General features: G+C 38.5%; 1 protein-coding gene and 1 non-coding gene across 2 annotated transcripts; both read right to left on the bottom strand.

Annotated features, from left to right (window-relative positions):
* Positions 1-1,114: 1,114 nt before the first annotated feature.
* LOC133632086 (zinc finger protein OZF-like) lies at positions 1,115-14,763 on the bottom strand. The gene is made up of 2 exons (XM_062024323.1): positions 14,633-14,763; positions 1,115-3,169 (listed from the first exon to the last, which is right to left on the bottom strand). Exons 1-2 carry the CDS (start codon positions 14,761-14,763, stop codon positions 1,873-1,875), a joined length of 1,428 nt encoding a protein of 475 aa, XP_061880307.1. The 3' UTR covers positions 1,115-1,872.
* Positions 12,035-12,107, bottom strand: trnav-uac (transfer RNA valine (anticodon UAC)). The gene has a single exon. It is a non-coding gene; the product is annotated as a tRNA-Val (tRNA).
* Positions 14,764-15,395: the final 632 nt, after the last annotated feature.

Genomic DNA, 15,395 nt, shown 5'->3' with positions numbered 1-15,395 from the left:
ATTCCACATTGATTGACGATCGTTGATGAACACGTGCGCACACTTTAACCCTTGTGTGGCGTTCGGGTCTGTGGGACCCGTTTTCATTTTTTATTCAAAGAAAAATGATCCAATTAATTAACTTTTCAAACTGAGACTCACTGACTTTGGCTCATTTTTCTGTGAAGAACATATATCAGAATAAATATTTAATGACCACACACCATACACCCCCCCCTACACATTTTTATTACAGGTCCGGGTTCACTGGACCCGGGACTAATAGAAGTGTGGAAATCGATGTTCTGTGTACCACACACGCACGCACGCACACAGCAGGACAGAGTGTAGGTACACAGAACATCAGAGGGTCAAATGTGCGACAAAATGAGAGCAGACAGTGTTGACAAACAATGTTGCAACCTTGTGTGGGAACCGCAGGTGCAGAAACACAAAAGAAGAATCCCTGTGGGATGCAGAAACTGGCAGAGAAATTTTATGTGCAACGTTCATATCGTTGTTACTCAGCCAGCGTTTGTGGGTCTGATGGACCCGTTGCACTTTGTGGCTTTTTAACCCTTGTGTGGTGTTCGGGTCTGTGGGACCCGTTTTCGATTTTTATTAAAAGAAAAATGATACAATTAATAAATTTTTCAAACTGAGACTCACTGGCTTTGGCTCATTTTCTGTGAAGAACATATATCAGAAAAAATATTTAATGACCACACACCATACACCCCCCCCTACACATTTCTATTACAGGTCCGGGTTCACTGGACCCGGGGCTAATAGAAGTGTGGAAATCGATGTTCTGTGTACCACGCACGCACGCACGCATGCACACAGCAGGCCTAGACAGGGGGAGGACAGAGTGTAGGTACACAGAACATCAGAGGGTCAATTGTGCGAGAAAATGAGAGCAGGCAGAGTTGACAAACAATGTTGCAACCTTGTGTGGGAACCGCAGGTGCAGAAACACAAAAGAAGAATCCCTGTGGGATGCAGAAACTGCCAGAGAAATTTTCCGTGCAACGTTCATATTGTTGTTACTCAGCCAGCGTTTGTGGGTCTGATGAACCCGTTGCATTTTGTGGCTTTTAATGCCTCACAATCTGACACTTTTAGGTTAAAATACTGAACAGATGTTTATTGGGATAAGGTAAACATCCATCCATTTTCTACCGCTTGTCCCTTTTGGGGTCGCGGGGGGTTGCTGGAGCCTATCTCAGCTACAATCGGGCGGAAGGCGGTGTACACCCTGGACAAGTCGCCACCTCATCGCAGGGTCTAACACAGATAGACAGACAACATTCACACTTTTAACATAAAAGTGTTTGATTGTGAGGCATTAAAAGCCACAAAATGCAACGGGTCCATCAGACCCACAAACGCTGGCTGAGTAACACCAATATGAACATTACACAAGGGTTAAGCCATCTGAGTTTTTGTTGCACGTGTGACCTTCTCTGGATTTGAGCGCACACCATTTATTACTAAGTAATTCACACAAGTTTTAACACATGAGGCCCCAGGCGACCTGGAGGGTGTAGTTTCAGGCAGATTGATTCATGTTGTTGGTGTTTAAAGCCAGACATTCTGGAGGCGGTAAAGTCATCACTGAAGAAGACTACACTTCATCCCCAGCGAGACACACATGATGATGTCTCTCGACTAAAGGAGTAAACAAACACTACAAGCATCATCTATCTTACTATTCAGGAAAGTTTCAGATACACACAAAACGTGGAGTCACGAGGACATAGGTTATGCTCCAGATACTCCAAATGTATACGAATACCTCAGATATTTGTGAAAGAAGCAGTGAGGAGGTCCTGGGGTTGGGTGGATGTCACCACATATGAGCGACATACCACAAACTGAACAGCTGACTGTTTACTGTCTCATGTGCGTTCTTGCGTGTTTTACTGCGTCTGCATTATGCGGGAACCTTTCACCACAAATTGAACAACTAAATGGAAACACTTCTGTGTGTGTTTTCATGTGTTTAGTCCAATAGCCCTTAAAAGAAAAGCTTCTGCCGCAGAGTGAGCAGTTAAACGGTTTTTCTTCCGCGTGTAATTTCATGTGTTCGGGCAAATAGCTGCTTCGGCAAAACGTTTTACCACAAACTGGACAATTACACATTTTCTCACCGGTGTGTGTTCTCATGTGTTGAGTCAAATACCTCTTAGTAGAAAAGGGTTTGCCACAAACGGAACACTTAAATGATTTCTCTCCCGTGTGTAATTTTGTATGGTGGGTCAAATGGATGTTTCGAGAAAATGTTTTACCACAAACTGAACAGTTAAATGGTTTTTCACCCGTGTGTGTTCTCATGTGATTAGTCACATGGGTCTTCATAGTAAAGCTTTTGCCACATACTGTACAGTTAAATGGTTTTTCTCCCGTGTGCGTTCTCATGTGTTGAGGCAAACAGCTCTTTTGAGAAAAGCTTTTACCACAAACTATGCAAGTAAATGTTTTTTCTCCTGTGTGTGTTCTCGCGTGTTGACTCATAGTTCCCTTTCGAGAAAAGCTTCTGCCACAAACTGAACAACTAAATGTTTTTTCTCCTGTGTGTGTTCTCATGTGTTGAATCAAGTGGCTCTTTCGAGTAAAACTTTTACCACAAACTGAACAACTAAATGTTTTTTCTCCAGTGTGTGTTCCCATGTGTTGAAGCAAACTCCTCTTTTGAGAAAAGCTTTTGCCACACACTGAACAAGTAAATGTTTTTTCTCCTGAGTGTGTTATCATGTGTTGAGTCATATACCTCTTTTTAGTAAAACTTTTACCACAAACTGAGCAAATCAAACATGTTTTACCTCTCTTATTTTTAGAGAATTCAGAGTCCTGGTTGTCAGTGTGAGTCCTCATATCACCTTCACAGTCTGTATCGCTGCTCAAAGGTTCTTCAACCTCGTCTTCAGCCTCACTATCTGATAGTGGAGCTAAGAGGTTGTCTACTTGTGGTTTTTCTTCATCATCTTCAGTCTTCACAGAGACAACAGTCAGTGGCAACTTGGTGAGATCAGCTTCCTGCAATCCGAGAAAACAATCTCCCTCTTGAGTGATCCAGAGTTCCTCCTCTTCCTTTTTAATGTGAGGTGGTTGTGGAGTCTCCTGCTTCAAAGTGGAGCTCCCCCCTAACTGAGGGGAAACTTCTTCTGGATTACCGATCAGCTGCTGGACGTCTGCGGAACACAAACAACACAAAGACACTTTACACACTTCCTTCTATGTACTGTATGTGTGTGTAGTGTTTCATGGCCATTCAATTAGTGCCTCGCCAGAATGATGGATCAATGTTTACATGACTTGGATTAGACTCAGACAAGTGAAGCTAAAATCATAGAAAATAGGAAACATCTGTTTGGATGGACAATAGGATACTACAAACTAGCAGTGGGGGAAAACAATCAATATGGAAACATCCAATTATTTTGCCGAAGGACGGTGATGCTAATGTCTTACAGTAGAAGGCTAAGCTAGCTACACAACAAATTGAGCTAACATTGCTAACATATAATTCACACATTTCTAACCTACTGTTAAGATACTACAAAGTAGCAGTGGGGGGAAAAAAATCAATAAGGAGATATATGTCAACATTTTTTCATAAATATATATATTTTAAAAAGTTGTTTTTGCTCAGTATGTTGAAAAATATTCTTAAATTAAGTAAATGCTAGTGCCATTATCTTGACATAATGATATGCGCTTGGCAATACATTTCTTGAAACCAGCAAACTTATACTAAAAACTAATTTATTGTTCTTAATGGAAAGCAACCATTTGTTACTCTCGGGGTCTCCTAGCTGCTCAGGCAAATCATATGGTCTAAAAATGCATTTTTCCATCAATAACATGACATCATCGCGCCATGTGCGTGCTCTTTCAGTCAATTAGTGCGCATACATACAGCCCGGCCCCCGGCCAAAAAAATGTTTTATTGTAATTTTAAAGAATTAATCTAAATGTGCATTAATAATCAAAATTGTTAGAAATGTCACATGTTAAATGTTTAAATATTAACTGTGCCAACTATACTACTATGTGAGTACGTATTTTCTATTGTTCCATTGAAAATAAAACGGCAAAGTCCATTTGGCTGTCATCTGTTTTAATTATGAGACACAATTGTGTCAAAGTCATGATTTCATGATGAAATTATTACTTTAAAAAGGCAGTCTTATACTTGTGAGTGTTGATGACACAGCTTTGCAACAGTTGATATTCTACTTTCAAGCATGTTTTACTCAATATAGGTCATCAAATCTCAGCAACAAGCTGTAATATCTTACTGAGATCATTTAGGACCAAAACACGTAAAACAAGTAAAACACTAACATAAAATCTGCTTAGTGAGAATAATTTTCTTATCAGACAGTAAATAAGCAAATATCACCCTTATTTGAGATATTTCATCTTACTTAGATTTCAGTTTTGGCAGTGCAGCGATCGTTCTGCCACACAATACCTCAATGCTAACAAGGGGAAATTACTCTTCAACGACTGTCGTTGGCTTTGACAGTTAGGATTGCTCGTTTTCATCAAAACAGTGGTTTTTCTCACTACCATAGGGCAAAACCATCCTTGCCCAGGCACACCCTCCTGGTTTTGGAGTATAAATACAGTGTTTCCCATAAACTGCCAAGATACCTGTGGCGGTGGGGGTGTGGCAATGAGCGTGGCTATGGGCGTGGTCACCATGACATCATCGAGTAATTTGCATAATTTACTACAATGAATGATTTTCTCTAAAAAGGCTAAAAAAATGTATACTTACTAGTTAATAATAACAGTTTTGTTTTAAACGTCCATCCATCCATCCATTTTACAATATAATTACAACATTTTATGTACATATTTATATACAGATTTGAACAATAAGTTATTCACTGAAATATATTTATTAATTGTGGTATATATATCTTATAAAAATATAAAAGCTAAAATGTCTCTTAAAGCTCTGCCCCTTTAATTAGTGCATACTAAATAATTTAACTTTAGCCTACTACCACAACCATATTATTTACCAGCAACATAAAGTGAAACAGAGGCAGAGGTGTCCTGCCACAGTCAGTAACAAATAAACAGAAAATAGTAGTGGTGGTAGATAGACACAAAGCGTCATCAAACATTTGATCCACTGAACAAAGAGCTCCAAAAATCTTGATCCTACACTTCTCTTTTGTAAAGTAAATCTGGACAGCCGATATGGGCATCTACATCAACTATATGATTTGCCTGAGAAGCTTGACAGGGCACAAAAAAAATAAAATAAATAAAAATGTAAAAAAATAAAAAATAAAAAATATATATATATATATATTTTTTGTCGCGGCCTTAATTCTTTTGTGGCGGGCCGCCACAAATAAATGAATGTGTGGGAAACACTGAAATATTTGGGGTTTTGGCACCAGCCGCTGGACTAGATCTGACCAATCTAAGTCTGAGACTAGATCTGACCAATCGAAGTCTGAGATTAGATCGGACCAATCTAAGTCTGAGACTAGATCGGACCAATCTAAATCTGAGACTAGATCGGACCAATCTAAATCTGAGACTAGATCTGACCAATCTAAGTCTGAGACGAGATCTGACCAATCTAAGTCTGAGACTAGATCTGACCAATCGAAGTCTGAGACTAGATCGGACCAATCGAAGTCTGAGACTAGATCGGACCAATCTAAGTCTGAGACTAGATCAGACCAATCTAAGTCTGGGACTAGATCGGACCAATCTAAGTCCGAGACTAGATCGGACCAATCTAAGTCTGAGACTAGATCTGACCAATGTAAGTCTGAGACTAGATCTGACCAATTTAAGTCTGAGACTAGATCTGACCAATTTAAGTCTGAGACTAGATCTGACCAATTTAAGTCTATGAGCATGAAACCTACTCGAATGAGAGGTGAAACGTCTTCTAAGACACATCAAACAGTCCAGTTGCGATGGACTCGATACCCTGAGACTACAATGCCCTGGATGAATGAGAACATCCATACACATAAGCGGGTTCCATCCAGTTAGAAAAGTTGGTTTTACATAATAAGGCCCCCTTTAAGTCAAGGCATAATCATTTTGTAATTGAAGCAAAAAGTGCTTTAATTATATTGTGCTTGTGTCAGGTACTCTTTTGAAACCTTTATTTTGTGACCGCAGTCACACCGGATGTTGCGTACAGCGCTGTTATTGTGAAAGGGGGAAGTGTGCTGCTGTTATGAGCTTGATGAGTTTTGAGACAACTGGAGGCCGAAAAAAATGAGAAAGCCTTTCAAGTTGCGACTGCTGTCCTCTTTGTACATTGATCTTACATCGACGATGTCGTTCACAACAACACAAGCAGATGAGATGTGTTGTGGTGTAGGGCTGGGTGATATGGCTTGAAAACTGCATCACGATGCAAGTTTACTGGTCACACTTATCACTACACCATGTACCAAATAAAATAGCTTCGAGGTTCAACCAAAATTATTCTGTACAATAGGCGCACCAGGTTATAAAGGCACACTGTCGAGTTTTGAGAAAATGAAAGGATTTTAAGTGCGCCTTATAGTCCGAAAAAATATGGCAACTTTTTTATTAGCGTCATTTTATAGAAAGATAAAATTGGAAGTCTTTTGTTTGGATTAGAACATTCAGGCACCGACCAAACAACGGGAGACAAATCCGCAAAACATGTTGCTAACGAGTCGTTGCTAGCAACTCGTCTATTCTGTTCTATGACTGGAAGACATGAAGAACAGCCTCCAGGCTAGACTACTGCAACACACTTCTTGTCGGGATCCCCAGCAAGAACATCCAGAAGCTGCAGTACTTCCAGAATAGTGCTGCTAGGATCCTGATGAGAGTGCGGAAATATGACCATATCACACCAATTCTCAAATCCCTTCACTGGCTTCCTGTTCCACTCAGGATTGAATACAAAGTCTTCCTACTAACCCACCAGTGCCTCCATGGAAATGCCCCCCTCTACCTCAAAGAACTACTCACCCCCAAATCCTCCACACGACACCTCCGCTCCGGACAGACTAACTTCCTCCAACCTCCGAGGACAAAGCTACGAACGATGGGAGACGGGGCTTTCTGCTCCGCCGCTCCCAGTCTGTGGAACGCTCTCCCTGACCACCTGAGGGCACCACAGACTGTGGATGCTTTTAAAAAAGGCTTAAAAACCCTTCTTTTTAAAAAAGCCTTTTTTTTTTTAGATATATACATACTAGTTCTAGCTATTAGGCTGTTCTAGTTTTTATTTTTATTATCTTTTTATTTTTATTTTTTTTTACTAATTTTATTTTTTTTACCTTTCAATTTGCGACTGCTGTCCTGTTTGTACATTGATCATACATCGACGATGTCGTTCACAACAACACAAGCAGATGAGATGTGTTGTGGTGTATATTTGTATACTCTAGCCTTTAAATAGACCCCCTCTTTAGACCAGTTGATCTGCCGTTTCTTTTCTTCTCTCCTCTGCTCCCCTCTCCCTTGGGGAGGGGGAGTTGCACAGGTCCGGTGGACATGGATGAAGTGCCTGCTGTCCAGAGTCGGGACCCCGGGTGGACTGCTAGCCTGTGCATCGGTTGGGGACATCTCTGCGCTGCTGACCCGTCTCCGCTCGGGACGGTTTCCTGCTGGCCCCACTATGGACTGGACTCTCGCTGTTGTGTTGGATCCACTGTGGACTGGACTTTCACAATATTATGTCAGACCCACTCGACATCCATTGCTTTCGGTCCCCCCTAGAGGGGGGGGGGGGGGGTTACCCACATATGCGGTCCTCTCCAAGGTTTCTCATAGTCATTCACATTGACGTCCCACTGGGGTGAGTTTTTCCTTGCCCGTATGTGGGCTCTGTACCGAGGATGTTGTTGTGGCTTGTGCAGCCCTTTGAGACACTTGTGATTTAGGGCTATATAGATAAACATTGATTGATTACTACACTGTAGCACTTTGAGGTTGTTTACTCAAAGTAAAGTGTTTTTTTTTTTACAAATAAAATCTATGATTATTATTACATAGACATTGTTAAAATACTAACATTACAGATTCCGTCTCTAACTTCACATGTGTAAACATGATCTAGTGTCCACGGTCGAAACACACGTGTAAGTACTTGATAGGAAGTGGAAAAGGGGTGGGATTAAATAAGCGTTGCGTCTTCTTACACCTTCTTGGACATGTAAAGAAAATGTAAAATTGTGACGCATCATTTTGAAACTGTATATACCCAGCTGGCATTCCTTGAAACCAAGGTGAAAATATGTCTGTTGTTGTTGAATCAATCCTGAAACCACGTTTAACGTTAAATGGTAAAAGGAACGTTGTCAACATTCCAATAAATCACTGGTGAAATTTTAACATGTGTGTTAACTTTGACGCATCAACAGTGGAACAACGTACCACTTTTGCAAAATCTATACCAAATTCAATGTTTTTTCAACCTTGTTTCAACTTTAAATACAGGTAGAAATGCCAGCTGGGTTTGTTCAAATAAAACCAATCTGAATTTGAATCTGAATTTGAAAAGAAGAGCTGCCACGAACAACACTTTTTATTGTTTTGACTTTTTTTAATACTAAAAGTAGACCGTGTAAAAAGGGAGAAAAGGCTCTAGATCAGTGTTTTTCAACTTTTTCTGAGCCCAAGGCACATTTTTTTCATTGAAAAAAATGTTTTAGCAGAAAACATAAAAAAATGAAACTCGGGAGCCAATATTGACAATAAAAAGTATTTCTCGCAATTGTTGGATATGAATTCAAACCATAACCACCCATGCATCCCTATAACTCAGTGGCCTAGTGGTTAGAGTGTCCGCCCTGAGAACGGTAGGTCGTGAGTTCAAACCAAAGACTATAAAAATGGGAGCCATTACCTCCCTGCTTGGCACTCAGCATCAAGGGTTGGAATTGGGGGTTAAATCACCAAAAATGATTCCCGGGCGCGGCCACCGCTGCTGCCAACTGCTCCCCTCACCTCCCAGGGGGTGATCAATGGGGCAAATGCAGATAATAATTTCGCCACACCTAGTGTTTGTGTGACAATCATTGGCACTTTAACTTTACCTTAACTTTAACTCTTGTCTCAAAGTAGGTGTACTGTCATGACCTGTCCCATCACGCTGTGACTTATTTTGGTGTTTTCCTGTGTGTAGTGTTTTAGTTCTTGTCTTGCGCTCCTATTTTGGTGTTGATTGTCATGCACGGATGTACTTTGTGGACGCCGTCTGCTCCCCACGCTGTAAGTCTTTGCTGTCGTCCAGCATTCTGTCTTTGTTTACTTTGCAGCCTGTCCAGTTTTAGTTTCGTTTTGCATAGGCATCCTTAAGCTTCAATGCCTTTTCTGAGCGGCACTCGCCTTTTGTTTATTTTTGGTTTCAAGCGTTAGACACCTTTTTACCTGCACGCTGCCTCCCGCGTATTGTGATCACGACAAACCGTGTTCCCGACATCTACAAAGCAATTAGCTTCGTAGATATGCCGAGCTCTAGACAGCACAGACACTCAACAACGGCACATTATTTGCGGATTATAATTACTGGTTTGCATAAAATATTCTTAACCCAATCAGGTGAAATTACATAATGTCCCACGGCACACCAAACAATATCTCATGGTACACTAGAGCAGTGTTTTTCAACCTTTTTTGAGCCAAGGCACAATTTTTTTTGCGTTGAAAAAATGCAGAGGCACACCACCAGCAGAAATCACTAAAAAATGAAACTCAGTTGACAGTAAAAAGTCGTTGTCGCAATTGTTGGATATGACTTTAAAGCATAACCAAGCATGCATCAATATAGCTCTTGTCTCAAAGTAGGTGTACTGTCACCACCTGTCACATCACACCCTGCTTTATTTGGACTTTTTTGCTGTTTTCCTGTGTGTAGTGTTTTACTTCTTGTCTTGTCTAATTTGTTGGCTTTTTCTCTTTTTTTGGTATTTTCCTGTAGCAGTTTCATGTCTTCCTTTGAGCGATATTTCCCGCATCTACTTTGTTTTAGCAGTCAAGAATATTTCAGTTGTTTTTATCCTTCTTTGTGGGGACATTGTTGATTGTCATGTCATGTTCGGATGTACTTTGTGGACGCCGTCTTTGCTCCACAGTAAGTCTTTGCTGTCATCCAGCATTCTGTTTTTGTCTACTTTGAAGCCAGTTCAGTTTTAGTTTAGTTCTGCATAGCCTTCCCTAAGCTTCAATGCCTTTTCTTAGGGGCACTCACCTTTTGTTTATTTTTGGTTTAAGCATTAGACACCTTTTTGAACCTCTTGAACGCAACATAATTAAATTATCCCCTCAACTCCCCCCAAAATGGATTAACTCGCTGGAATAAAAAAAAGACAATATAACACACATCCATAAACGTGGATGCATGTGAAAAAGTGCAATATATTTATCTGAACAGTAATTTATTCATTTATATATATTTATATATATATTTATTTATTTTATATATATATATTATATATATATATATCATTTATATATATTTATTTATTTATATATGCACCTTATTGCTTTTTTATTTTATTTTTAATTTTTTATCCTGCACTACCATGAGCTTATGTAACAAAATGTCGTTCTTATCTGTGCTGTAAAGTTAAAATTAGAATGACAATAAAAAGGAAGTCTAGTCTAGTCTTTTTACCTGCACACTGCCTCCCGCTGTTTCCGACATCTACAAAGCAATTAGCTACCTGCTGCCACCTGCTGATATGGAAGAGTATTACACGGTTACTCTGCCGAGCTCCAGACAGCACCGACACTCAACAACAACACATCATTTGCAGACTATAATTACTGCTTGGCAGAACATATTTTTAACCCAAATAGGTGAAATTAGATCATCTCCCACGGCACACCAGACTGTATCTCACGGTACACTAGTGTGCCGCGACACAGTGGTTGAAAAACACTGCTCTAGGCGAGCCCAAGAGGGAGAAGCGGGAAAAATGGATGCCTTGAAGTTAACAATCATGGCAGTTCTTTGTTTACATTCTTCAACAAGGTCGGTTACTGTATCATCGCCACTCACTCGAGGCCTATGACAGTTTTCAAATGACAAAACTTCAAGTCACTCACCTTCATCTTTCGTCTTTATCTCCGTTGGTGATTTGCTGGAAGTTGGTGGCGCTGATTCTCTTTCATGTTCTCTTTTAGCGGACGTCGCCATCTTAGCATAGCAGTAGTCGTCCATCTTCTATCACGTCTTCAATCTTCACTTCACGTAACACTCCATCACTCCAAACTCAATGCACGTTTCGTGGGCTTTAGAAAAGGCGAATCTTTGAGGTATGTGTTAGTTATAGCTGCTGTGACTCAGTACAACAGTTATATCGTCATTTTAAAAGGGGAAAGCCACAGTCCGCCATCTTGCTCGCCTTTCTCACTACCGGAAATCGGGTCGGTTCTGCGCATGTGCGCAGACAAGGTCTTTTCCTCAGTCTTTATTTTTTCGACAGTTTCTGCAAGGTCACGTGTTTAAAATGTTTTATTTATTTTAGTAATAAAAAAAATTAAAGTATACATAATAGAAAAGAGGAACATGACATGGAAATGAACGAGGTTCCGATTATAAATTCACGAACATATAAGTGTAGCCGAGTATTCTGGGTTCGCATATTACGTGTACTAATATAATATAATAATAAAATAATAAATGGGAGTCATAAGAGCAGGTCCGGTCTCCACCACTTCTTTAATGTTCACCCTCCTTTTTCTCTCTCTCCACACCTTCTTCCTCAACCACCTTTATAGACCTCTTACGTCACAGCCCTACGGCAACGCTGGAGGGACAAAACTCCTCCTTATCTAACACTATCTGGCAACTTGGGACATCCTGAAAAGTTCGTTACATAAGCTTTAATCACTTCTTTCACTCTCATGTCATTGCACTGATTGATTGATTGATGGATTGATTGAAACTTTTATTAGTAGATAGCACAGTACAGTACATATTCCGTACAGTTGACCACTAAATGGTAACCCCAAATAAGATTTCCCACTTGTTTAAGTCGGGGTCCACGTTAATCAATTCATGGTAAAAAGTGGTTGGTTCCACTGGGGCTCGAACCCAGGACCTTCTGCGTGTAAAGCAGACGTGATAACCACTACACTATGGAACCGTTGAAGTCACTCATGATACTCCGGTGTTTACACAGAACTGTCATCTATTTGTGGTGAGGTTGCATGAGGGGGGGTGGGGGGGGGGGGTCGAATTTTGATGTTGAATTTAGAAAAATACATCGGTGTATTCAAATAAAAAATTGGTGCACACATTTATTTTTCAGGTTGAATATAAATGTAATTCACTCTGGTAATTATTTTGAATAAATTATTATTGTTATTATTTTATTGCACATGTGTTGATATTGGAGCTTCTGTACTTTTCAGACTTAAATCTTATTATTGATATTCAATGCTTACATTTCTAGATCAACTTCAGATCTATCCATTGATATAAAGTTTTCTATGTTGTATGCCCTTTTTGTTCAAGGAAATACATATTTTTGCTCTGGCAATACCACACACCTACTCAGTGGCCTAGTGGTTAGAGTGTCCGCCCTGAGATGGGTAGGTTGTGAGTTCAAACCCCGGCCGAGTCATACCAAAGACTGTAAAAATGCCATTACCTCCCTGCTTGGCACTCAGTGTCAAGGGTTCGAATTGGGGGTTAAATCACCAAAAATGATTCGCGGGCGTGGCCACCCACCACTCACTGCTCCCCTCACCTCCCAGGGGGTGATCAAGGGTGATGGGTCAAATGCAGAGAATAATTCCACACACCTAGTGTGTGTGTGACAATCACTGGTACTCTAACTTTTTTAACTTTAACTTTACTTTGCAATATAACCCCCCGCCCCCTTCAAAATTCAAAAGTCAAATATTTGATGTGAATTAATTGGAGCCTTGAACAGGTCAATAATTCACAGCAACATTGATTTTGATTTAATTAGTTAAGCATTGACCGTTTTAGTAAAAAAAAATACAATACAATACAAAAAAACAACATTAGGAGTCCCACTCAAAGAAGTGTTAAAAGTAAGTCATACATTAATATTTTTTGTAACTTTCAATTCTTAAATTTGTAGATTAACTTCAGATCTATCAATTGATATGAAGTTTTTATGCTTCTCTTTCATGCTTTTTTATGTTTTATACACTTTTTTTTTATCAAAGAAAACCTTATTTTGTATGGCATAAACAAAAATGATGCAATATTTTCCCTCTAAAATTCAGAAGTCAAAATATTTAATGTGAAGTAGCTGGAGCCTTAAATAGGTCAATAATTCACAACTACATTGATTTGGATTCATAATACTTGTTTGAGCATTGACCATTTTAGATAAAAATTTAAAATACAAATAAAAAAAAAACAGTATGGGACCCTTGGACCCTAAAGGGTCCGACTCACAGAAGTGGTAAAAGTAAGTCATGTATCATTATTATTTTTTACTTTCAACAATTAAATCTGAAATTAAAATAACTAAACAGTAGAAGACCTTTGGACCCTAAGGGGTCCCACTCAAAGAAGTGTTAAAAGTAAGTCATACATTAGTAATTTTTTTACTTTCAACTCTTAAATTTGTAGATGAACTTCAGATCTATCAATTGATATGAAGTTTTTGTTGTTTTGTTTATACTTTTTTATGTTCTATACACTTTTTGTCAAAGAAAACCTTTTTTTTGTATTGCATAAACAAACATGATGCAATATTTTCCCTCTAAAACTCAGAAGTAAAATATTTGATGTGAAGTAGCTGGAGCCTTAAATAGGTCAATAATTCACAACTACATTGATTTGGATTCATAATAATTGTTTGAGCATTGACCGTTTTAGATAAAAATTTACAATACAAATAAAAAAAACCGGTATAGGACCCTTGGACCCTAAAGGGTCCCACTCATAAAAATGTTAAAAGTATGTCATATATCATTATTATTATTTTTTCCTTTCAACAATTAAATCTGAAATTAAAATAAATAAACAGTATAGGACCCTTGGTTAGGGTCCCACTCATAAAAGTGTTCAAAGTAAGTCATATGTTATTATTATTTCCTTTCAACGATTAAATCTTTAGATCAACTTCAGGATTTTCCATTTATATTAAGTTTTTGTTATTTTTGATGTTTATTTTTTGTATGTTTCATAACCTTTTTGTCAACGAAAAACCTTTTTTTGTATGGCATAAAAATATATTTTTCCCCCAAAACTCAGAAGTCAAATATTTGATGTGAAGCAGTTGGAGCCTTAAATAGGTCAATAGTTCACAACAACATTTACTTTTGATTTAATTGACCATTTTAGTTTAAAAAAAATAAAAAAATGACAATAACAAATAAAAATAAAAAACAGTATAGGACCCTTAATTATTTCAAAAGTTATTCAAGTTTGGGTGATGAACGCTTTTTTTGTGTCACCCTGTAAAAACTTCAATATTTAAACGTTTAATGTGAAATAGTTGTAGCCTTAAATAGGTCAATAATTCATAACAACAGTGATTCTGATTTATAATGACTGTTTGAGCAGTAACTGTTTATAATAACCAACAACATTATAACCCCCCCCCCCCCCCCCCCCCCCCCCAGGATCTTGAACCTCTGGCAAGCGTTCAGGCTGCATGAGTCACGCTGTCCTCAGCCACACCACCAATGGTGGAAGAGACGGTCTCTATTGGTTGCACGGCAAAACATGTTTTTGTGAAGCTGCAGCAGAGCATCTTTGATCTTCAGAGCAAACAGGCTGTCTGGACTTGGTGGATTTGATGTAGTTTCAGACATGCATACACAAAATATGTTCATATTTGCATTTTCTTTCAAATATATATCATATATATGTATATCATTTAACAATGATGTATATGTATATATATATATATATATATATCCTCATTGTTAAATGATTTATAAATATATATATATATATCATTGTTAAATGAGATGTACACACACATATATTAAATATATATACATACATAAGTATATATATATATATATATATATATATATATATATATATATATATATATATATATATATATATATATATATATATATATATATATATATATATATATATATATATAATGAGCACACGTTTAAATTCATTCCTATATGTACACTGCCTGTCCCTCCTTTTCTCTTATTATATTTAAAATTATCTTGTTTTGTCTTCTTTGGCTAAGTTGAGGGAAGCTGTTCGAATATATTCACTTATCTTAAATTCATAATTGGGAAAATATCCATCCATCCATTTTCTACCGCTTATTCCCTTTGGGGTCGCGGGGGGCGCTGGAGCCTATCTCAGCTACAATCGGGCGGAAGGCGGGGTACACCCTGGACAAGTCGCCACCTCATCGCAGTAATTAGGAAAATATTATCTTCACATTACGTTTAACACCTTCCCACATTAA

This window comes from Entelurus aequoreus, linkage group LG17 (assembly GCF_033978785.1).
Source record: "Entelurus aequoreus isolate RoL-2023_Sb linkage group LG17, RoL_Eaeq_v1.1, whole genome shotgun sequence".
NCBI classification, from domain to species: domain Eukaryota; kingdom Metazoa; phylum Chordata; class Actinopteri; order Syngnathiformes; family Syngnathidae; genus Entelurus; species Entelurus aequoreus.
This window is presented reverse-complemented; position numbering and strand designations above follow the sequence as displayed.